Genomic DNA, 22,938 nt, shown 5'->3' with positions numbered 1-22,938 from the left:
TTATGGAGAAGTTAAAATGTAAGTATATTTTGCCACTTCCCAGCAAATTCACGCAACAAATCTAACTTAGGTGAAAAGTGCTGATACAAAGCGTTTTAGTTAAAGAAGATCCCCAGCTGACAAATAGTTATGAAATTCAATTTTCTTCCTTCTTTTTTTTTTTTTTAAATAGGGTGGAAAGAAGTCTTACAGTGGGCCATGTGGGGGCCGCGATTGCAGCGCTGGATGCAAATGTTTTCCAGAGAAAGGTGCACGGGTAAGTTTGTTTTCACTAATACAACTAGTCCTTGTGTCTCTTACAAATCTTTTCATAAATAAATAAATAAATCCCAAGTTCATATGTGTAATTCTCAATCTAATGACCTCATGAAACAAGGGAAATGATGAAGACCAGCTGCCTTTCAAATGTCCCTGGCCAAGATTTTCAAAAGCTGTTCCAGAGGTTTACAAATTGCTAGCTTTGCAATGAGTCTTCAATGGAATCTTACTTCCTTATGTGATCTGGGCCCTAGTTCAAAAAAGTCAGATTTTTTTAAAGTAGATTACGACAATTAAAAAGGAAAATCAAAGTATTATGAGCTTCCAGTACATATTTTGCCCAGTCCTTACTGTAATAGCTTCTGTTTGTGGAAGTGTTTTTGACTTTGGTATTTGTGAAGGAACAATAACTCTGAATGAATTTAAGCATTTCCCTTTGAGAAAGTCTTTTGTTTAGCTAAAGCCTCTCTCTCTGAAGTCTGCATTTGAAGCAACCAAACGTTTAAGCAAGTTTTCTGTAAAAATCTTTAATTTGTTTTGATTGTTTGGAAAGGTTATAACTTTCATCTTAATGCAGCTGGTTGTTCCCTATCTTAGGGTAACGCAGAGCTGCTGACTTCACTCTGCCTTCAGTTACAATGTTTATTTTTTTTTCCAGACACCATCTACTTAATATGTTCTCTTAAGGTCTCTAAAGTGTTTTAACACGTATCAAAAAGAATCTTATAGATTTTGCTTATGGAGATGAAAGGAGGAAAGAGCTGCATTATAGATACTTGAAGAATTTACTTAGAAGGGCTTAAGGAGAAGGGAAATAATACTAGTTGTCTTGTATAATAAAGCAGTTATTCTTGCTGAAATCATATTGAAAAATCATCCTCTGAGGGAAAACAAAAGAAATCAAGTTTTATTTAAACAGTAGCAATCCTGATTTTTTTTTCCTGTGTATTTCAGTGACACAGTATGGGTAAATTCAAGGTATCACTTTCTAGGACCGAACTTAGGAAAATGTTGCTATTTAGAAATGATTGTCAGCATGGGCTTAAATGTTTCCCTAATTGCAGATAGACTTGAGCATGAATTCTTAATTGATAACTGATAATGTGTTTGCTCTGGAAGTAGAAAAATTCTTTCAAATCATTATGTGGCAGGGTGAAAACATGTCTAAACAGATAAGCAGAAGAGCTCTGCAAGGAAGTTCTCAACATAACCTAGAATACGAGCTAAAGCCAATTGCTCAACACCTTTTGTGATTAGATACAGTAAGGGACAGACCTAGTTTGGTTCTGGAACACAATATCCTGTAAATGCTTTGACCTTTAGATAGTAATGAGCATCATTATTCTGTCTCTTTACATTCCCAGGGTTCAACTTGATTGTTTGAACTGGCCACAACACTGTTGACCTTGCAGTTTGAGCTCTTGGCATCTCTTTTGTTAAGATGTCACAAAGATTTTAGGCTGTTTTCATTGCTGACCTGAGAACTCATTTGGCTTTTAGCTTCTTTCTTATGTGACCTGTATCGGTAGGCATTTTCAGTCCTTCAAACACGTGTTCCGTCCTACTGAGAACTGTCCGTGGAGTAAACTTTCTGCTAGAAGTGGTAATCTTTCCCTTTTACAACACTACTTCCATCAAGCCATACTGAGCCCTTCTTGGACATCTGCAGGCAGCTACTGGAGTCCTGCCATGCCAGAGGATAAGGAGGTGACTGGCTGAACTGGGAAAGGGGATGATGTGATTATGTATCCTACAGCACAGCTTGTTTCTTGGAGGTGACTGTACAGCCTGAGGCTAATTCCTTGGCTTCCTGCCTAGCTGCTACTCTGTTTCTGCAAGACCTTTAAGTTCAGAACAGGCAAATGGGAGATGGGACTTTGCCAATGCCCTGAATCCATATTTTGTTTAAAAAAAATGTTCAGCTGTCAATTTTGCACAATTAACCAGATCTGAATAAAGCTAAGTTTTCTTTTCAAAATAAAGGAATAGCTAAAAAGGAGAAGAAAAATGACAATAAGCTGACAGCTCAATGAATATAATATAGGCAGTGTCCTTAAATGTCCTCCTCTCTGGATGCACTTCTGATTGTATCAAGCTGTGATGAACTTGTTTCTGACCAGATACGTTAAAAAATTTATTTAGGCAATAAAAATGTCAAAAGTTCCTAAGTCCCACTGCCTGATTAGTGAAAGATATTTCTAGAAATGGGATGTAGACATGTAGAACCCCCATGTCCCTATGTTCTTAGTTTTGCTACAGACTGTTAGTGCATGTGCAAGATATTAAAAAAAGAAAAAGAAAACAAGTATAACCTCCTTATCTTTAAGATGGAGCTTGGTAGAAGACTAATCTTTATAAAATGAGTCAACTCTTTGTGGAATAGATTGGGATTCTTTTTAGAAGGAAGGGTGGTACAGTGTTTGTCTCGGAGTCACTTAGGGGGTTCTTCTAGCAGAGTGGTAAGGCACATCTACAGGAGCAAAATTTCATTTCTGTTAGTTGTTCCAATGGCTTGCATTAACTTTGAAAAGCCATAATGCTAGCTGGTACCCATTTTAGGCTATTCAGTGAAGTTTAATGTGATCCAATTTACTGTGAAGCCTGCACAAGAAGAAATCTACTGTGGAAGCATCCTTCATATTAGCCAGTGATTCAGAATTGATCCTTGTATCTAATACTAAGTTAATGAAAAGCCTGGCTTTATGTAATTCAATGGCAAAACTCCTGGGCCGCATTGCAACCGTTCTCCCCTCTTTATCAGTTCCAATTTCATAAAGATTCATGGGTAACAGTCCAGTGATTTGTGCAGAAGTCCAGTTCTTAGCGGAGAGGTGTTACCTTCACCGAAAGGTCCCAGCTAGGACTTTTCTGGAGGGTTTCTCAGAGGTCAAATGAAAAGACTAAACTGCGTTTGTGGCTCTTGCTACTTAAGTGCACAAGAAGATACCTAGTTAAGCTTACATGTCAAATGACAGTTTAAGAGTAAATGTCATAGCAGAAGCTCATCGAACTGATTTTGGCCAGTTATAAATCTAGGAATTTTGGATATGGTTGTTCAGTTCACCTAAACTGCATTGTTAGAACTTATACTGATTTTAATATGAAATCTAAAATAATACTATGCAAAGAAAATGCCAGGTAGTGTCACAGAGAATATGAGAGCCCCTACCTACAGCTGGAGTCTCTAGGTGAATTTGTGGGACTCCTAAATCTGTGTGTCCCTACTCCCGTTCTTCTGGCCAGCTGAGATACCAGCTGTCCAACTAGTACAAATTTTAGAAGGAAGTCTGCTGTGACAGTGGAGGTACCCTGGTGCACTTTTTGGGAAGGGAGACAGTCTGAACACAAACTTACACTTATTGAACCCACTTCTGCATACAAGTCTTACATACAGTCCTCTTTCAGAACAACAACTGATGGGTAGAAAAAGCAGTTTATATTGAACTGAAGCACAAGAGGGGAGGTGGGAAAAGCAACTGTATTAAATTATAATTTGAAGTGAGGAAGTGAATGTAAATTCTGATCCCAGTCTCTATCTAGTGAAAGGCTGGATTTCTAATACGTATAGTTCCAGTGCAGGTGAGTGATCTACAGCTAGAACATTTTGGGGACTGTCAGAAGAAATTATTGTGTTTAAAAATTTGTTTTTTCATTCCGCTTTCTCACTGTCTGATCCATGGTTTATGGGCAGGGATAATGCCCTTTGAAAATTTCATGCTGTATTAATGGCTGTCTTGCTAGAAATGCAGTGCAGATAAGTCAGCAGTAACCAGGAGGGCATTTGCCTTATTTGCACAGTTTCAAGAAGCACTGAATAGTAGACAGCCTGCACCATTTCATCTCTGCAGCTCATTTTGCATGTGTTTATGATAGTGTTGGCTTTTTTGTTTTTATATACTGTCATCTACTTTCAAACACTCAAAAAGATAAACTAGCAGACACAGTCCTTGTTGCATGTATACCTTCTCCTGATGCCTGTTCACTTATCTTGGAATTTATAACAATATTAGAGTTTGTTTTAAATTTTGTTCAACATGTGCTGGAGCTCTTCAGATGATACTAATCTTTCATTTTTTCATTCTAAGTCCTGTCTTCACCTCCCCCACCAAAAAAACAATTTCAACGTAAAAAATTTAGAAATTGTTTCCAAGGCTCCACAAATTACACATCAGAAACTGTGTCCCAGGCAGCTTTTACAGCTTAGAATTGCTGTAAACTGGGAGCACTTGATGTTACCAATTATATTTAATTTTTTCCTGTGATATGTGATCATGTCAAATAACCTATATATTTCTTATGCATCACGTGTTCTTTAAAGCCCATTAAAATGTGATGATATAATCAATTAGAAAGCTATTAATGGCATTATAGAATCTCTTTCCTGTCTCAGAAGAAATCCACACAGAGGCTATTTGTAGCAACTGGGGTGGTTGGAAAGGAGTATATCTGCGGAAGGAGGCAGTGGGTTCTGAGGACATGGTGGACACTTCACACTAAATTGAGTTTGGTCCCATGAAGTGAAGTGCACAGTGGAGTGCATCAGGTATGCCATGGAACCCATCTCCAACTCAAATCCTATTTTTGTACTCCAAGACTACACTGCAATGTGAAGCAAAGCGCAGTAAGTAGGAGGGATTGAGTAAGATTGAGAGATTTTGCTCAAAAATGCAGTCACTATCTGAATTAAAGGCTAGCGTACCCAGAGACACATGAGATTCCACAGTTTTTCTCTGAAGTTAAAATGATGATAGTAAATGTAGTGTAAATTATCTATGGGCAATCAAAGAGTTTTTGATAGAATTACTGCAGATCAAACAAGCTAGAAAAGATAGACAGATCCCCAACATCCATGTACTGAACAGCGTAAACTGAGGTCAGAACTTTGGATCATTTAATCTAATTGTTATCTAGCATAAACTAATGTCGCATTGGCAAGAGATCTTAGATTCACTTTTGTCTGGAATTAATCCCCTCAACTCAATACTGGGTGTACAAAGTGCCTCTCTTGTGATAATTAGTTGAAGATTGGTTGACATTTCTTTGCTATGAAATTGTAATAATTACAACTTGTATTTTTTAATAATGTTTGCTGAATTCTGCTTTGGATGGTTAAACACTCTAATTGGAACAGTTTAGGGATATCCTGATGAAACACAATTTCTTTGGAAGTGTCGACTCAACAAAATGAATTTTTTTTTGCAGAAGTGTTTTACACAAACATGTTTGCTGGAGACAAAATTCTGTTAAGCTGTTGGCTCAAACTTCTCTCTGTTTCTATGTGGCTGCTACTACCTGGCTTGACAAGCACTGTAGTACATAGTGATGCCATTTCAATATCCATGGCCTGCAGGTTGGCCCACTACACCCATTAAAATTGAACCAGACTATGGGATGTTGATGTTTCCTTCAAACTGACAGCGCCAAGATATGACTAGTTCTAAATGTTGTCTTAGTGTAGTAACTGTGGATAATCAGTCTGGTAGAGGTAATACTGGGATCATTATATCATTATTTTTATAAAGATCTTTCCATATCCAAGAGAAGGAGGGATTATTGCATTATAGTAGTTCTTGAGAAATGTTGGCCGTTTAACAGTGGTTGTAACTGCTGGTTCTTGTAATATGTTTAAGCTTGGTCAAGCAAGACAGTACACAGTAGCAAATGGCACTAAATTCATATACAGGAACTTGGAATTAGTTCTCTAGTTAGTGTGAACTCAAAAAAGGAGGTTAGATAATTGAGGTGGGAACAAAATGCCGCTTAATGCTAGAGTGAGTTCTCCATCATCCAGTTTAAAACAATCTGTGAAGCCATGCTTCCTGGCTTTCTCTCCTTGTTACTTACACCCAAAGATTTCTCTCCAGGATCCTTCCTCTTAAAATAAGTACAGCCAATTTTTTTTTTTTTTCCTGTTGCGAAAGAATCCAAAAATTTGGACTAGGCTACACGTATGTTTTGCCATAATATCTGATTTCACCTCCAGGCTTCTCCAACTGTTATTGTAGGTTCTTCCTTTCCACTTGCATTGTAGGCAACCTCCAGTCCAATTACTGCACTGTGGTCCCTGAAAATACTTAAGTTTTGTATCCAAACCTCAGGGGCTTGGATCTGGTAGACATGCTAGGCCTCGGTACTCTTCTCTCCTTTGGCTTTCACCATTCCTGTCTTCTATTTTTCTATTTATTCATTCACTGTGTCAATATAGTGAGTTGTTTTCCTTCTGCCACCAGCGGTACGTCCCACCAGACCTGTACAAATGTCCTTACAAATGTCTCACTGTCACCTTAGATGCAACAGTGCCAGAAGCCAATGTCCTGTTTTTAATTAAGTCCTCCTTTTTCTCCTGTTCTCTTTGCTGCTATCAACACCAGCATCTTTTTAGTCAATCAGCTGTCTTACGTGCCATCCTTGACTTGTCCCAGGTTCTGACATTCTCTACAATACCTCTAACTCCGTTTCCTTCCTGTCTCCACATCAACAATTCATGTCACTTTCTTCTGGCTACAGCAGAAGAATCTATAGTCTCCTTTGTGACTGGTGGCTGGAAATACTGGTTATAAACTATTGTCCTGACCTGCTTTGCTTTCATCTTTTTGTGACTTTTTATTGTCTTTTAATCATATCCGAAGATGAAAGACCTTGGACTTTTGTGCATGTCTACCTCACGTAAGAGACTTCATCAGCCTCTCCAATTTCTCTCCTTTCCTCATCCTTCTTTCTATACCAGCTGATTGTGTGATACCTGAGGCTGAACTCTAAGGTGAACTGATGGCAGCGTAACTGAATGTGCACAGCAGTTTTGGAAGTCAGGCAGGCTGCTGTCTACCAAGGCTTCTGAGTACTAGCAATCAGCCAGCAACCAGACTCTTCTCCTACAAATGGGAATGTAAGAGCTATACTTTGCTTTAAATTTGTTTTGATGTGTTGCAATTTTGACAATATTGCGGTACTTTTTAAGCCTTAGTAGATACCAGTTGTGGAATATATGTAAATGATGTCTAATTCTTGTTCAAATCCCCTTCTGGTTAAACAGATAAAATGCCATCATTTGATTTGGGAAGAGGATTATCTATAACATTGAAAAATGTTGACCATCTGTTCACTGTCATTAAGAAGTTTTGGCAATATTTTGAGAGAAAATGAGGTAATAGTTAAGTTAAACAACTTACATGCCAGCTGCTTTTTTTAACAACTGCCAAGATTTATTTTTTTTTAAGTAATAAAACTAACTTTGCCAAATGCAGCATTAAGCAATTATTGTACATATCCTCCTGACCCAACCTAAATACGTTGAGCCTAGCCCTCTAATGAAAACCACACCATATACTAACTAAAACAACATAAATAAAACAGATCTTATTGCATTTGAAAGTATCCCTTATGCAATGGGTATCAAGACCAAACCTGTCCATATGTACACTCTTAATCATCTCTCATAGCCTCGAGTATGTTTGTGAAGGGTTCTCGAGGGGACAGGCACCAGTCTTATCTTAGTTACAAATGTTGTAGAATTCAGTAATGATGAAAAACTCTATTTAATACACCATTTTTAATGGTGAAAAACTGTTGTTAGCAGGCTAACCAAGGAGTCTCTGGTAGCAAATCATGTTTCCATGATTTGTTTTGCAGTTTGGCTGAAAGGACGTGTGCACTAAATGAGACTAAATATATTCTAGGAAACATATCCCGTTAAGAAGATTTCCACAGCTTTCAAAACTAACCAGAAACCATAGCACTGCTGTATCCCAGGGTGGCTGAGGTGACTCTGTGACCTGAAATTATTTCTAATTCTGCCTGCAAGGGCAGCATGTTTTGTAATTGCAGTGGGGACCTGTGTTTACTTTTGAAATCAACCAGAACGTGGGTCCTCCAACTGCGCTCCATAGAGCGCTTCCAGATGGCTTGGAAAAGCCCAGCAAAGAAGTAGCTGTCACTGTTCAAGTAACTGTGCTTCATGTGACTTGTAACCCAGGATTTTAAAGTTTTTCCAGTGTTTTGGGAGCAAATGGAGCATTTGAAAAGCTCCTTGTTGCATCCTACAATGCTGTGAGTTGTCTTAGTTTGAGAAGTTGTTAGGTAGTGTCATTATACCAAGTAAATATTTTTTCTATTTCTCCTTTCTAGCCTCAGAAAAGTCTCTGGTTTTCTCAAATTGAGCTTTTGAAAAGTGAAGTGTTACTGGTATGGATTTATGCTGAGATGACCACTGAAAGTCATGTGGTCAGTTGGTGGCAGAGACACATTGCTCTGCCATGTACTGTGATGCGTCCTCCTCATCTGAAGGCATGCTAAACCATGATTCTCTGTTCTGATGCTGGCATTGTGAACTGAGTGTGCAGGCGTGTTGTCCTGGGAAACTTTATAATTTCTTGCTTAGACAAGCTGTCACGGCTGCCATTGGTAATCGGGGTGAGTAAAGTACTGTTGCCCTCAAAGCCAATGCCATCGCTCCCACTGATTTCATTTTATGTATGTAGACAGATGGGAAGACAGGACCAGACTAGCCTTCTCCCTCCCTCTTTGGAGCCTTTCCATGATTGACCTTCTGTTCTAGCTTTATATCTGTGGCACTTTCTCCAAGACCAGAAATGACAAGTTGTGCTACAGATTTGATCCATATGGACAAACCAGAGAGTTCAACAACAGTTTCCTAGTAACGCCCCCTGCTTCCTAAATACTGGAGAGTAAAAACATCCCTGTATCCAAATTTTTTCTTTATAAAAATTATTAAGTCTTTCTTGGCTGTAGAATGGAGTGTTTGACAAATCTGTGATGTTTTAGTTGCCATATAACTCCTTAGAACAAGACTAACATCGACCCTTCAGTTTCTCTTGTTCATTTGTTTATTCAGAGTAGGTGATGAATTGTAAATGTTCTTAAAATTGTTTTCTATCAGCCACTTCACCTTACAGTCAGAAATACAACTCAGAATTCCTGTAGGAAGAGAAACTCACTGGTGTCCTACCCAGGAGAGGAAAAGCAAATGTTAACATAAGTCTTTGGAACGTATGAATGTCTAGTTGGGCTTATGCTTAACAAAAGCAGTAGGATTTTGTCCAATGATTCCTGCAATGATGTCTCAGTTGAAAAGAGATGATTAATACCCTCTTATGTCTGAGAAATGGCACAAGACTTTGCCTTTCCTCTCCAAGCAGTTAACAGGCAAGAAAGGGTAACTCATATCCTGCCTTGAAATTACCCAATTAGCATTTTCTTCTATCACATTCTATACCATTCAAGTATGGGATTTGCCACCTAGACTGTGACTTAGTAGCCTTTTTCTCCAGGTTAAGTTCTCTTTAATACCTCATTTTCTTTGTACCTCTCTCTTCTCACCCCATCCCAAAACTTGCCCATCTTCTAGTTAAGTGTGATTGTTTCAGAATATTCCTGGTACTAATTATTTTTTTAAGCTTAAAATGAGAAGAGGTGCCCTTTGCAGAAACGAGTCTTTTTTTTAAAGAGCTTCTGTTGGCAGTAAGTGAAAGGTGTGACGGAGATTTTCGGTGTGATCTCTTGAGTAAGTCAGCCTCTCGGAAACAGAAGGATCACAGAACCAATCTATGAGCAAGGCCCAGTTCTAAGAGATTTGGCCGACAGTCAGGTTAGGAGCCAATTCATGAGCCAGGAAAACAGCCAACAGCAGGGATTACTACAAAGCAAACTTAATTAGGCAACAGATAGGCAGGAAGTACGCCAGTCATGGAGCCTGCAGCCAGCTAGAGCACACAGTGAAGATGGTTAAATAGGCAAAACTGTGTTTGTAGTGGTAAAAGAGGCTGTAGTGCCAATTATTTGGAAGTAAAGCCAAATGCACGGGTCCCCCAGGCTAGCTGTCAATCCCTGTTTTCTGGGGGAAATGTGCAGTATTTTTGGTGTGAATCGCAGCTTTTCCTGATAGGAAATCATAGATTTCAGAAGACAGGAGAACATCCTGACATTTCTCAGCTTTCCATGGTGAGTGAGGTTGAAAAGCTGTTTAGAGATAGTTTCCCTGCTTCAGAAGAGAAAAGGACACATATATCTATAGCAAAAAAGAGTAGGACCTGTGGAGTAACTGTGCTGCTTTTTGACTCTGGTGTATAACCCCTCTTGTGCCTTTAATGGAAATAACTAGGCATTCTCATTGGAAAAGGTAATACAAGAAGAAAAAAAAAAAAGGGAGTCTGAATCACGATGCCATGTATGCATTATTGGTGCAAAAAAGTTTATTTCAAAATTAGTTTTTGTTGCTTAGAATCATCTGGAGGATTCTGGAGTGTGTTACCTGATCTCTCTGTATGACAGAATCTGGTAAGTTTAAAACCAACAGATGACTTCCTCAATGGGCTATTTTGTCTGTGAGTAGGTGGGGATTACTCTAGGGTCATGGAAAAGTGAGAGGGAACAGTTTGCTGGTCATCCGAGAAGTGAAAAAAACTCAGTGATTTTGGGAAATAAAAAAGAACTGAAAATCTTAGTCTATGACTAAGCTTCATCAGCATTACAAAGGGTTATTGGAACAAATGCAGGATTGGTACAAATAGGCAATAGTTTATTCATGAGTGATAGGCAAGGAGATGGGGAGAAGCTGTCTCCTTGTGAATGAGGAATGTGTTTGCTTGCTGGTGTCCAGGAAAATGTCAGGGCTGACTTTCTAAACACTTGATGGTGAAGAAAATGGAAGAATGGAAAACCAGGGATGTTATCACAATAGGCATATTGCGTAGGAGATCTGACCAAAAAGAAAAGGGAATGATGGCTTTATTTTGGATAAACAGAGGAACACCCAAATAACAGAACATAGTGGGAATAAGAGATGAACAAATAGCATGCAGAATACAGAATGATCTGGCTGAGAATCTGAGTATAAGTGTAAATTGTATAAAAATAGCTATAAAATGATGGAGCACATACCTTTAAGAAAGATGAGGGGAGTAGTGGTAGGAATGGTGCATTCTGAGCTTGGATGTAGGAATGAGAGTGTGGCATAGCTGAGGGGAAAATGGCAGTTTCTAAAAGATCCTGTATGAAAGGCTCCCGGGTTTCTTAAGTGTGGAAGAAGAGAGATGCTGGTGAAGTACGATAAAGAAAGGACAGTATCAACTTCTCCTTTGACCTAATTCAGCAAAAATAAGAGGAAAAACTCAGGTTTTTTGCCAGTCTCCTTCTTTTAAACTGTTGATTAGCGACACTTTCGCTGTTGCTCTCCAATAAGTCATAAATCTGTTAGAACAAGAATATTTTCACAACTATCTAAAGTTAAGCTGATTTTATGAGTAACACATTTCTTACTCTTTGATCTTCTGTGGAGTTGCCAACATAGAAAACCTGGTGGGAAGGTGCGAACTGCAACAAGAAAGGGATACCTGAGTTGTACCAGCTATCTCATCCAGTTACTTGTTTTGGAAAAAGGAATGTTTTAGTAGTCTGAAAAGTAGCCTAGATACAAACGTCCCTATTAATAGTGGCTGATTTTTGAAGGATTTTTTGGGGGTCTTTTTTAAAAACAGCAGTGTTGGCAAAACTAATAAACAAAAAGTCAAAGTAATGTAAAAATGTCTGGGTTTAATCCATAATAAATACAGTACAAGCTATGCACAACTTTTGAAGGACTATTAAAAAGAAATCTCTGGTTGTCTCTTAAAGCTTCTTGTACTTTTTTTTTTTTTTAAATTATCAAAGAAAGCTCTCTACTAAAATGACTCAGCGTGTGCTGAATTCTCAGTGTACGGTAAAGGAAGAATTTGTAGTACCTACTGTTAGCAGTAAGGGTGATGCAATTCCGCACTTAATTTTGTCTTCCAAAGTTCTATAAAGCTGTTATTTTTTTAAGATAGATCTCTTAGATTTGTGTTCACATCCATAATATTCTGCTGGAATGCTATAGCAGAACTCGTTCTGCTGTTTAGCTGAGCTGTGTTCCGTCCACCTGCTCCTGAAGCTGGGGTATGTATTAGCACAGTGGCAAATCCGCTTCAACGCCAAATTTGTTCTGCTCAATCTCTATTGCCAGCCCAGCAGCATCTGCCTGCTTGTGTGTCTGAGTATTTCCATTTCCTCTCAGCTTCCAAAAACACAATCAAAATTTCTAAATGTGGAAAAAAAATAACAGATCCATCAGGCAGGATATTTTTGCCATAGATATGTTTGCTACAAACTGCTACACTTAGGGAATAGATTTTGGTGTAAAAGAACTGTAAGGTCTCGGAGTATACATGCAGAGCCTGTGCTCTGCAAGGCAACGTCACTAAATACAGCATATTTTCACACTGTACCTGTGTGTTAGACATACCGAATGTAGGTCATAGAATCAAAGAAGTGTCTTGGATCTGGGTGTGCTGTCGCCCTGTAGTTGCAAGATTCATAAATAATCCTATTCATAAATAATCCTGTTCAGTAAAGTTGGGTATTTTGTTTATAATGAATTTATTATTTGTAACTTGAACCCTTAACTGCAGTGATGGCTGGTTTGGGTTGATGAACAATGACATCACTCTCAAGAGTGCAGAAGTTACAGCTTGTATACTGTGACAGATATTTCCTGGGAGATGGGCAGCAATCCTAGCTCCCAATTATTTGGAGTGGTGCAGTAATGCTTACCCTCAGCCCTTCCTGTGAATCACACCATGCTTAGCAGTAATCTTTTCATTGGAAACATTGTTTAATGTAGTTCCACAAATACATTGAGGACTGCTTACCCTGTCATCATGAATCACACTTTGTGAACAGCTGGAATGTAAATCAGGATATTCTTACATGAGAAATGGGTATTTTCTAGCAAATTTTCAAGCAGGTTTTGTTTCTTCTTTGTGAAGCTTGATTTCCCCTGATACTTAACTGTGGTGGTCATTCTGAATACCTACGTGATGTTGTTGTGGCATTTCTTTTATTATGATGACTAATGACTGAGGATCCCAGCTGAGATCGGGAAGTCGTGCAGTGCAGGGCAGTTACAAGCATACAGTAGGAGACAGTTGGTGCTCCAAAGTGCTTTCACTCTGTGAGAATTACTTTAGTTATATGTTTTCTCAAGTTTTAGTTAAGAAATCTGTTACACAACAGTATTTTCAGGAAAGTGGGTGACTTAATAGAAAATCTTCAGAAATAAAACACTAAAAAGTTATCAATCTGTACTCCTTAATAAGAGACCTCTGAAAATAGTTAATTCTTCTGGAATATTTTTCTCTCCAAGCTTAGAGACATGTGAAAGAGAAGATAGCAGAAGAGGTTGTTCTTGTCTCATTTTAATTAGGACATGTTTTCCTAACAGTACAAAATGTTTTTGGAGGATATCAACCTTTGGAAATATAGCCCAGCCTGTCTCACAGCAAGTTCAAAATAAATAAATAAAGTCTGCATGCAAAATCAAGGCAGCAGGTGGTCATTCCCTGTATAACTCCAGCTGCACTTGAGCTGTAAATCCAAAAGCATTACAAAACTAGCAACGGGACACCCAGTGGTTCCTTGTAGGCTTGGATCAGTGTCCCTGGGACATTAAAGGCAATTTTCCTAAGATTTAATGTTTTCTCTTGAAACAATAAATGACATAAGTGTTATCTCCAGACTTTTTCCAGAGCAGTGAATTATTTAAACTTCACTTGTTTTTCTAACATCAGGACTAAAACCTGAACTAATCTCTTCTAACCATTCCCTTCTTTTTTATCAGCTGGAATGTGTGTTAACTCTTGAGAACTTTTCGGTGAATAATAGTTCTGCTTACAGTGGCTTTATTTTGTGCACTGGGTGACAGAAAATAGGCAGGCTTTCCTTCACAGTGTTAATGTAGGTGTTGTATTCCCCATTGTTTTTTCTTGCATGAGTGTGTGTCAAGTTTACCACATTTAGATGTCTTTAGATTTATTTAATTTGATAAGACAGTATCTGGGGTAAGCAGTGTCTTTGCTCTGTCACATGCTTTTGTTGTTACTGATATTATGAACTCTTCAGTCTATACTGAAGAGGAAAGCTGGGTTCTGTTGGTGCTATTGAGGGATTTGCCAGCAGCCGTAAGGAGGCCAGGATTTTAATTTTCAAACCTTTAAAGGAAGTTGCTTTCAGGCTTCTTAAAATGACTGCTCAAACAATCACTTATGTGGACCATTTTATGTGAATTTTGCGTAAGGGAGGAAGCGATTTCAAGAGAAATTCTTCCCAATGATGTATTTTTCTTCATGCTTGTTTGAAAGAAGCTATGTGGATGCTACGTGCTAGTGTTGGCAGGATGTTACAGCTGAAGGAAGTGCGTTTCTGTAAATCCTATCTCCTTTGCAAAATGAAGACTGAATTTATTTTGCAGATGATAATTAATTGTGGCCATGCTGGGTAGATGTGGCATTTCAGAACAGTGTCTGTCATGCTTCACTGAGTCCCAGTACAAGGCATTACCCTTGGAGGAGATTTCAGGAACAGCTCTGTGAACTGGCTACTAGAAACACAAGTTCCTGATGTTGAACTTTTGATCAGTTTGATTACTTCAGAGGGGAAGACTTTCTCTTCAGCAGATGGACAAACAGGAACATGGGCAGGGAGAAGGGAGGAAGGTTGGGTTTTTTCCTGTCTTACTGTATCACAGTGTAGGTTGCCCTGGAGAAAAAAGCAAGCTATGTGTCCCTCAAGGATGGTGAAACTTGAATGGTCCTTCCATCTTGTGCAATAGGCTTCTTTGAAACCTCCAGATACGTGATCTTTTCCAGACCTCCTCTTCGAGCAGCACAATTCTGCCATGTTCCCAGGCTGTGACTTGCAGTGCTACATCAGGAGGAGCATTTAAAAGTGGTTTCCTTGCCCTTGCAAAATGGGGTTGGGATTTTTATTGTTATTTCATAAAATGTCTTAGTGACTTCTGAGCAATCACGGTGATTGTTGTATCTGTTTCAATGACATGTCAACGTTTAAAGACCTGCAGAGGAAAACGCAGTTTCCGCGAAGTCTTTAATTTATTTTTTTTCTTTTCTTCTGTCTTAGACTTTTTCAGTAAATGCATCTCTTGGCACAAGGGGAATTGAAGTGGGAGTGTGCTTCATTTAAAAAAATAACATCCTCAGTAAATAATCCTACACTTAATTAAATTTCCTCTGTTTTAACTGGACATAGAAACAAATAACTGTGACAGACAAAAATAAAGATTCTTGAGGAATATTGACTTCCTTTTGATAAGAACCGTCAGGCATATACAAAATTAATTTTTTTAGTTATGCTTTACTAACAAGCTCAGCATTTGGTTCACATTTCCGCTTTGTACTTTGAGGTTACTTATAAGTAAAGCCTAATAGATAAAAAATATTTGACTTGAAGCCTAAAGCCCTGTTTGTAGGATATTTTTAATCACTTTTTTGTTATATATTGGAAAGCATATGGTACAACTGGCTTCTGCCTAGTAAGTACGTGAGCACAAACAAGTATCATAGTTCCCTATTTGATAATTGTGAAGGTACTGAAAAGAAAACAATGACCGGTTCCCACATTGTTAATAGCACAGCTGCAGTTGTTATCTTGGTAGCCAGCTATGTTAACAGGGATTGCTTTCAATGCTTCAGACTGCGGCCATAAAATTCTTAGAGGACCTGGCAAAAGTAACCTTGGAAAAGTCATTTCATGTTTCTGTGACTGTTTCTATTTCCATTTATTGCTGGTCTCAGCTGTTTATCCTAGGGCTGTCTGGATTGTCTTCAGGAGCATAGGTCAGAGACTACTGAAGACAGCAGCGTGTGACTTGGCACACCTATGAGAAGGTCATCGTGAATGCAGGTAGCTCAGAAGTCCCATCAGTGCTCGTTTCATGCAAGTCATGTCTTTTAGAGAGGGCCTGGAACTGCTGCTACTTCCCGCTCCAGTTATGCTATGTAACTGCAAGGAGTGTTGAGTTTTTTGGTTCAGGCTGGGAACTTGGACCTGTCTCTTCCAAGGTGCATGGGAGTGAGCGTGGCATTTTCCTTTGATGTATACCCAAACTTATCAAAAGCCTACAGCGAGGCAGACGTGCATCTGCCTGCTTGGATGCCAGCTAAATGTGGGCTTGAACTTGGAGTCAGGTCTACACTCAAAATACAGTGTTGATATATGTTTGCCACTCAAAATGGCAGAGCACATGGATGGGGTTTAGCTCAGAGGTGAGCCTGGTCCTGTTTGAGGATGGAAATTCTGTTAATAATTCTGCAGTTCCTGATAAATTTATAATTTATGTTTCTTGCCTGACTTTAGAAACAGTTGAATCATGGGCACACACAGTGAAAGATTGGCATTGTGGATGGCAAATGACTATCTCCAGAAGGCTGACTAGTCCTGTTCAAGATACATGGCAGTGTAAATAATTTACTTTCTGCTTGTCCTCCTTGTTATTTCTTAAAATAATCCTCTGGGACATTAAATGAAAGCTGATTCAGTTCAACAAACAGTTTAAATAATTTCGCACATACTTATTTTATGTGTGGAAATGTTAGTCTGAGAATAGATATAAGGTAAACTGTGAACAGGAGAGTTATGAGACTTCTATGCTTCCATGGGATTCGTAGCTGCTTTTTCCATCCCCTCAATAAATCTGCAATAGAAACATCCCCTGTAAAGAAGCTGCCTCTCTTCAGTGTTTGATTAGTTAAGGAGCACTGTGGCCAATATGACTTTACTATATTATTGTTTCTGGCATATGAAAATTTGCATGAGAAGAAGCTCTGACAGAATTATTGTCTTTTCATCCTGTCTCAAATCACAAGGCCACACAAAAATGGTCTTATTTTATAGGAGATGAATAGAATTAATACAAGAGATGGGAGAGGAAATGTATTGCCACCCGTCTTTCAGTGGTCTCTTCCTGAGGGAGAGTAACACAGGAATGAGAAGTTCCTTTTGGGAAGAAATAGCGCATTTTTAATACCTCAAAAATTTTGGCTGCTCTTGGTCCCATCTGAATTGTCTTTAGCAAATACTTGTGAGTTTAGACTGAGATATTTCAGAACCCTCTAGGAAGGGTTCTGAAATGGAATAGAATTGAGTTCCTTGTTCCAATAGTAATGGGATTTGGATCTCTTAATTTCCCTGGTTTTCTGCTGACCTGTTGTGAGAGGTGTAGCTATATCATTTCTTCTGACAAATGATGACCAAGGAGTCCCTGTTGCACCAGTCATCTTCAGGGAGTGGGAAGGACTCATGACTACTTGCATTCTGATGGGATCTCCCAGGTGAATGTTCCTGCCAATTCAGTGTGTGCTTCTGCTGTCACTCTCCCTGTCGCCATGAAGCCTTTTCTTTTTATTCCCTTCGCATTGAGGGACTCTATGGTCACCCCGGTGCAAGAGAGGAACCGTTCCAGCTGGCTAGCGTAGAGTCCACACCGACAGCTGAATACAACCAGGTTGATGGGGGAAGCTCTGCAGCACTGCTGGGACTATGTTATCTTCCACTCTAACTCCGGTACTGAAGTGAGAGTCTCTAGGTATGTGAGTTCTCAGCATTGTAAATGATAAGAAGAGCTCTAGGGAGACATTCAAGCTTGCAGCATAAATACAAAGAGAGGGAGACTGTGGGGGAAGGAAGCTAAAATGGCCTGCTTTTTCTGCCATTGCTCATGTCATCTTCATCATTAGTTGTCATTGTCAGACCCAAATCCAGTAATACCATTGACAGCCTCGCTGAAGACACAGGAACGTGAACAAAAGCTGAGGGCAATCAGCATTGCAGGATTAGGTCTTCAGAACAAACTTTTCTTCAGGCAATTAGTGAACATGTTTGAAGTTGTTTAGTTTTGAGAAATCTGACTTGCAGGCCCTTGTTTGAAGTAGCTGGTGAGCCAGTCCTTCCGCAAGCAGAGGATCATGAATGTGGTAGCATCTGGTATGTGTGGGGATATGTGAGGCACAGCAGCATCTTCTCTTGGTGTCTGCCATTGATTTTTAACTGGGGTCGCTTTCCTCTTTGCCAGTAGAAAGGAGCATGTTGCGCAGGAAACTGTCTCAAGATCCTTCAGGAAAAGGCACTGTCAGGTGAGAGGAGGTTGCAAAATTGGATCTTATCCACATGTATTCTTCAGAGTAAATCCTTCCTCTGTTCCTATACATTACGTTATTGGTGAAATAAATCAGCAAATGTTTATAGTCAAGGAAAGTTTGTACTAACACTGTGTCATGCAACTAATCTGTTTACATTATAAATAGGAACACTAAGTTAGCTCCGTTTTGCTCCAGATGCAAGCGTCTTATTAAATATTTATACATGGGCTAGACTGTTTACTTTGCACCTCATAGTATAGTTGTATTGGGAAGATCCAGAACACCTGGGCTTTAGTGAGATCTTAAGGAGAGTTTGCTTCAACTTTCCAAATTAAAGATTAAGAGCTCACTGAATTACTCAGTATATGACAAAGGAGTTTTAAGTGGAGAAGTATCAGTTCTAGAAGTGCATTTCTAAAATCATGATTAACAAAATATTGGGAAATACCAGATCTTGATTTCAGTCTGGTTCCGCTGCATTCCTACACTTCTCGGATAGAGACGTATCAGAAATATCAGAGAAATAGCAGAGTTTCCCCTGGCTTAGCTTTGTTGGAGGTCTGTTCTTTGCACTAGTGAAAACCAGTTGCTAGCTTTAAGAAGTCACTTGGCTGACTTTGGTGATGCTACTCTAGATTTTTGTAAAAAAGTAAATGAATGGGTCTTGGAGCACAGTGTTATAGGTGTGCTGGCTATGTAAAGGATCGTTTTCTTTTTTTAAGCGACGCTGTAGATCTAACCATCCTTTCCATCTTTACACGTAACTATACATATGTAATCTGATAGAGTAGAGACTTAGTGTGAGAACAGTTTCACTGACTAGGCAAAAAACAGAAAAGCCTGAATCTTTGCAGATGATAATCCGGTTTCTTGGTGTTGAAACACTGATTGTCTGTATGTTTAACAGTTGTATCACTTGAAGAAACATGTAAAAACCTTAATGTTCTTTAAACTACAAAAGTGTGAGTGAAAAGCTTCACTGATCTGTAGAACAAAAGCTAGTTATTTATGTGTAATCTTGCTAGATTGTGCATTATGTTAGAGAGACTGGGGAGCACTAGATTTAAGCCATCACCAGTGGTTTTTAGTGTGTTCTCTAATCTTGCTCAGTCTGTACAACGCTGGAAGCGTTGTTGCTGTCCAGTCGTTTTGCAAATCTAGCAAGAGCTTGTCTGATCAGCACTCGCTCACCTCCAGCAAATATCTGCTCACTTCACCATGAGATGTGAACATAAAGGAACATTAACTGTTTCTCTTGAGTGTAGTGGCCTGGGGTCTTAGGCAGCTTTGAGTATAAATGGCCTCTGAACAAATTTACACGTTTCAAAGATCTAGTGCCCTTTGCTTGCTCCAAAATGCCACTGTATATCAGAAACTCCCTTCCCTAATTCTTTCTAAGCACAGCTGCCTATTCAAGTTACAAACTTTGGAAGTTTTCCAAAACCATAGCAAGCACCGCTTGCTTGTCAGAACTAGTAGGGTTTACTTTTTTTTGCTAAACATATAGCATTTGATCTGATTTTAGCTTTTAGTGTTAATGTTTTAACCACTGTATTCCAAGAGTGAAGGAGCCTTATTCTTGCAAGATGAAGAACTGATTAAATGTAGTTATGACTAATAATGTGCTTTGTTTTTTTCTGGTGAGTCTTTCTGAGCCAATACTTCCTATGTTTAAATTAATTTCCAAATATTTTGCACAAGGTTTGGAAGTAGACAAAACCTACAGTTCTAGGTGTGTACTCTTAAAATCTGCTTTGTCCCTGAATTTGTTTGGATAGGATTTAAGAGTTGTATGTGCTGTATAAAATTTGCATTCCAGTCTAAACAAAAAGAATATTTACAAATTGTCTGCTTAGTTTAATTTCTATGGTTTTTGCCATGCAACGCACTGTTTGAGATACTATTCTCTTGATATATCAGTGTAAAAATATCTAAATTTCCCAATACTTTTGTGTTTAAACCTAACCAGAAAATTTAATTGTGGAAGAGATTTTATTTAAATCAGTTACTTTTTACTTACTAATAACTTGATTACTTTTTCCTTGCATTGAACTTGCATATACTACACGTACTACAAAGATTTCTTACACCATCTCTGTAGAACAATCAAATTATTCCAGTAAATTAGAAATAGATCTGTCCTGTAACAGCTATATTAATGTGGGAGGTAAAACACTATTACCAGCAGCATTGGAAGACACCATCCAAATGCTTCATATTTTAAAAGGAGCATTTGTACAAAGACTCTAGTTTCTTTGGTCTGATGATTGTTTTCAATATTTATGGTACAGCAGGGCCTAGGGCCTCAGCTACACATCAGGATCAGTTGTACTTTGTATAAACAACAAAAAAAGCGCCCTGTACCAAAGAACTTCTCTTCCAAGCATTAAATTTACTGATTTTTGTAGAAAAGTACACAGCTGGGACAAAACCATGGAACTGTCCCAAACTGTAGCTGGACACAAGGGCAGATCTAGATTTTCATCCATCTGCTTTCAACCCTGGAGCATTTGGGCTTGGTGTTCACTGCGGATGTAATAGGGATGTTTTAGAATCCATTTAATGGATCCTCAATATAATTAAAATGATCCTCAGTATACACACAAGCAATGTTGAAGGATAAGACACTCAAGGAACATGACCCAGAGAAGGAGTCTGAGAGTATGTTGGTACAGTGTGATTCAGGCAAGCGCATAAATTTAAGTGCCCCCTACCCTGGAGCGGAGTGAGGCAGCGTACAGCTGTCCATATGTGACCAGGTGAATGTGCTCTCAGAGCATGCAGGCTCTCAACAGAGTTAAGGAGCCGTAAAAATACCACAAGAAGCTGTGGAATGTCCTATTTCTAATCATTAGTGCATGGATCAAGTTTTAGCATTCTTTTTTTAATATTAAAGGAAGATAGATCACTAATTTGACCCTTATTGGATGGCTGAATGTATGTACATCACATAATTTAGAGAGAATTACAGTTAGTGGTGCAAGATATCTTCAAGATAGCATTTTCTCTGAGTACTGGCCTGCGAAGTGCGAAATACAGGTGGGGATCCAATCTCTCTTGCTTTCATGGAAGGCTGCTGGACTTGGAGAAACTTACCCAAAAAAGCCTTTGAAGCTGCTGATATTTTGAAAAGGATACGCGCTTCACGTATTGCTTCAGTGGAGAGGAAAAGAAAATAGTCGGTGTTAATGGTTAGTTGTTTCTTTAACAAATACAGTATGAGCTGTTAACACTGGAGTGGTGTAGTGATAGAAAAAAAAAAAACCAACAAACTGCTATCAAACTAAGTAATACTGATTTTTACTGGTAAATCATGATCTGAAGAATAGAAGAAATCCCAGATTTTTTCCCCACTTGCTGTTGCATCCAATAACACAAAGACAAGGAAAATGTATTTTTCTTTTATTTATTCAGCAAAGACAAAGTTTCTGGGTAGTTAAATTTCACTTCCCCAGGATAAAATAGCCATTATTCCAGTTGATAGATAAGAGCTTTGACACTGCAGTGTTATTTGTGTTAAGAGAAAAATTTTGTTTCTGGGAAGGAGAGAGAATATAATGCTGCTTTTGAGACTCAGGTGAAATCCCAGTGTTCAGGATTTAAGTCCTGTGCTTGGGCACATCCTCTGTGAGAGCCAGGAAAATGAAACCCAGGCTCTGCAGCGTGCCTTTCCCATGACCACCTGTGAAACGGCCATTCAGCAGTTGTATGCCTGTTTCTTGGCTTTATCATTTGGAGCACTAGTAAAAGCAGGGAGGTGCCAACCAGATTCATGTTTTTATGGTTTTTACCAACTAGCAAGAGTCTCCCACATGCATCCTCCATGCTTACTTTCACAATGGGAGCAAGGACACAGTCCGTTCCTTTACCACAAGCTGAGACACTTCACCTTACCCTACATGTAGGATGGTTTGGTGACTTTTATGGTTTCCCTCATGTGTACTCTTCAGTCTGTGCTGCAGACTGAAGGTGGACAGTATAGCTGTGCCTCCTCTGTATTTCTTACCATTATCTCCTTTCTTTTATTTCTCAGATTCCTTTTCCTTTATTCTGCTTTTAAGCCTTGACCCTTTAGCCTTCCTGGCATGATTCCTCTCGGGCTTTGGTCAGCAGACACTTGCAGAGCTGGCATTTCCAGTCAGTGGCAGATGTAAGACAACATTTCTGCTGATGCTGATTCAGCCAAGCAAAGATCAGCTGTGTTGGCAAGAGCAGTGGCAGTGAAGGAGTGATGCATATTGGGCCTGATTCTTCTGTCTCTGACATCAGGGTTGTACTTCACTGAAGTCATTATTTGTCTGTATTGACGTCAGTGAGAAGACACTGGAGTCTTCGTATGACCTGAAACTCCAAAGAAGTGAACATGTATTCAGAGATTCAGATACACAGAATGCATTAACTCAAATTCACTGTTTTGCTGTTCTTGCCGGCTAAAAGATAGGCCGTTATAAATACCTACGGGGATTATGAACAACTTAATCTAGTGGCTGAAGGGGGGTGCTCTGTGTGTGTGTGTGTGGCTGAGAGCACAGCTTATTGCACACTACGCAAATAAAGCATGGTGTGAGGCTTTAAAAAAGTATCCTATGGAAAAACATTGCTGCAGATAGCTGTGGTTTAACTGAAATTGGAGTCACTTCGTGAACAAGGGAAATACAAAGCCAGTTTGTAGCAGTGATCAACAGAGGATTCTTTTTTCTCTATTCGTTTAAAGTAT

General features: G+C 39.0%; 1 protein-coding gene across 3 annotated transcripts in view; it reads left to right on the top strand.

Moving 5' to 3' along the window:
• COL4A6 (collagen type IV alpha 6 chain) overlaps positions 1 to 22,938 on the top strand; it is a 137,317-nt gene that overhangs the window by 48,041 nt on the left and 66,338 nt on the right. For all 3 annotated transcript variants that reach the window (XM_054839500.1, XM_054839499.1, XM_054839498.1), the window contains one exon: positions 173 to 256. In XM_054839500.1, coding sequence (XP_054695475.1) covers positions 173 to 256 — 84 coding nt within the window. The remainder of the gene's footprint in view (positions 1 to 172; positions 257 to 22,938) is intronic.

Source organism: Grus americana, chromosome 12, assembly GCF_028858705.1.
Source record: "Grus americana isolate bGruAme1 chromosome 12, bGruAme1.mat, whole genome shotgun sequence".
Taxonomy (NCBI): Eukaryota; Metazoa; Chordata; class Aves; order Gruiformes; family Gruidae; genus Grus; species Grus americana.
This window is presented reverse-complemented; position numbering and strand designations above follow the sequence as displayed.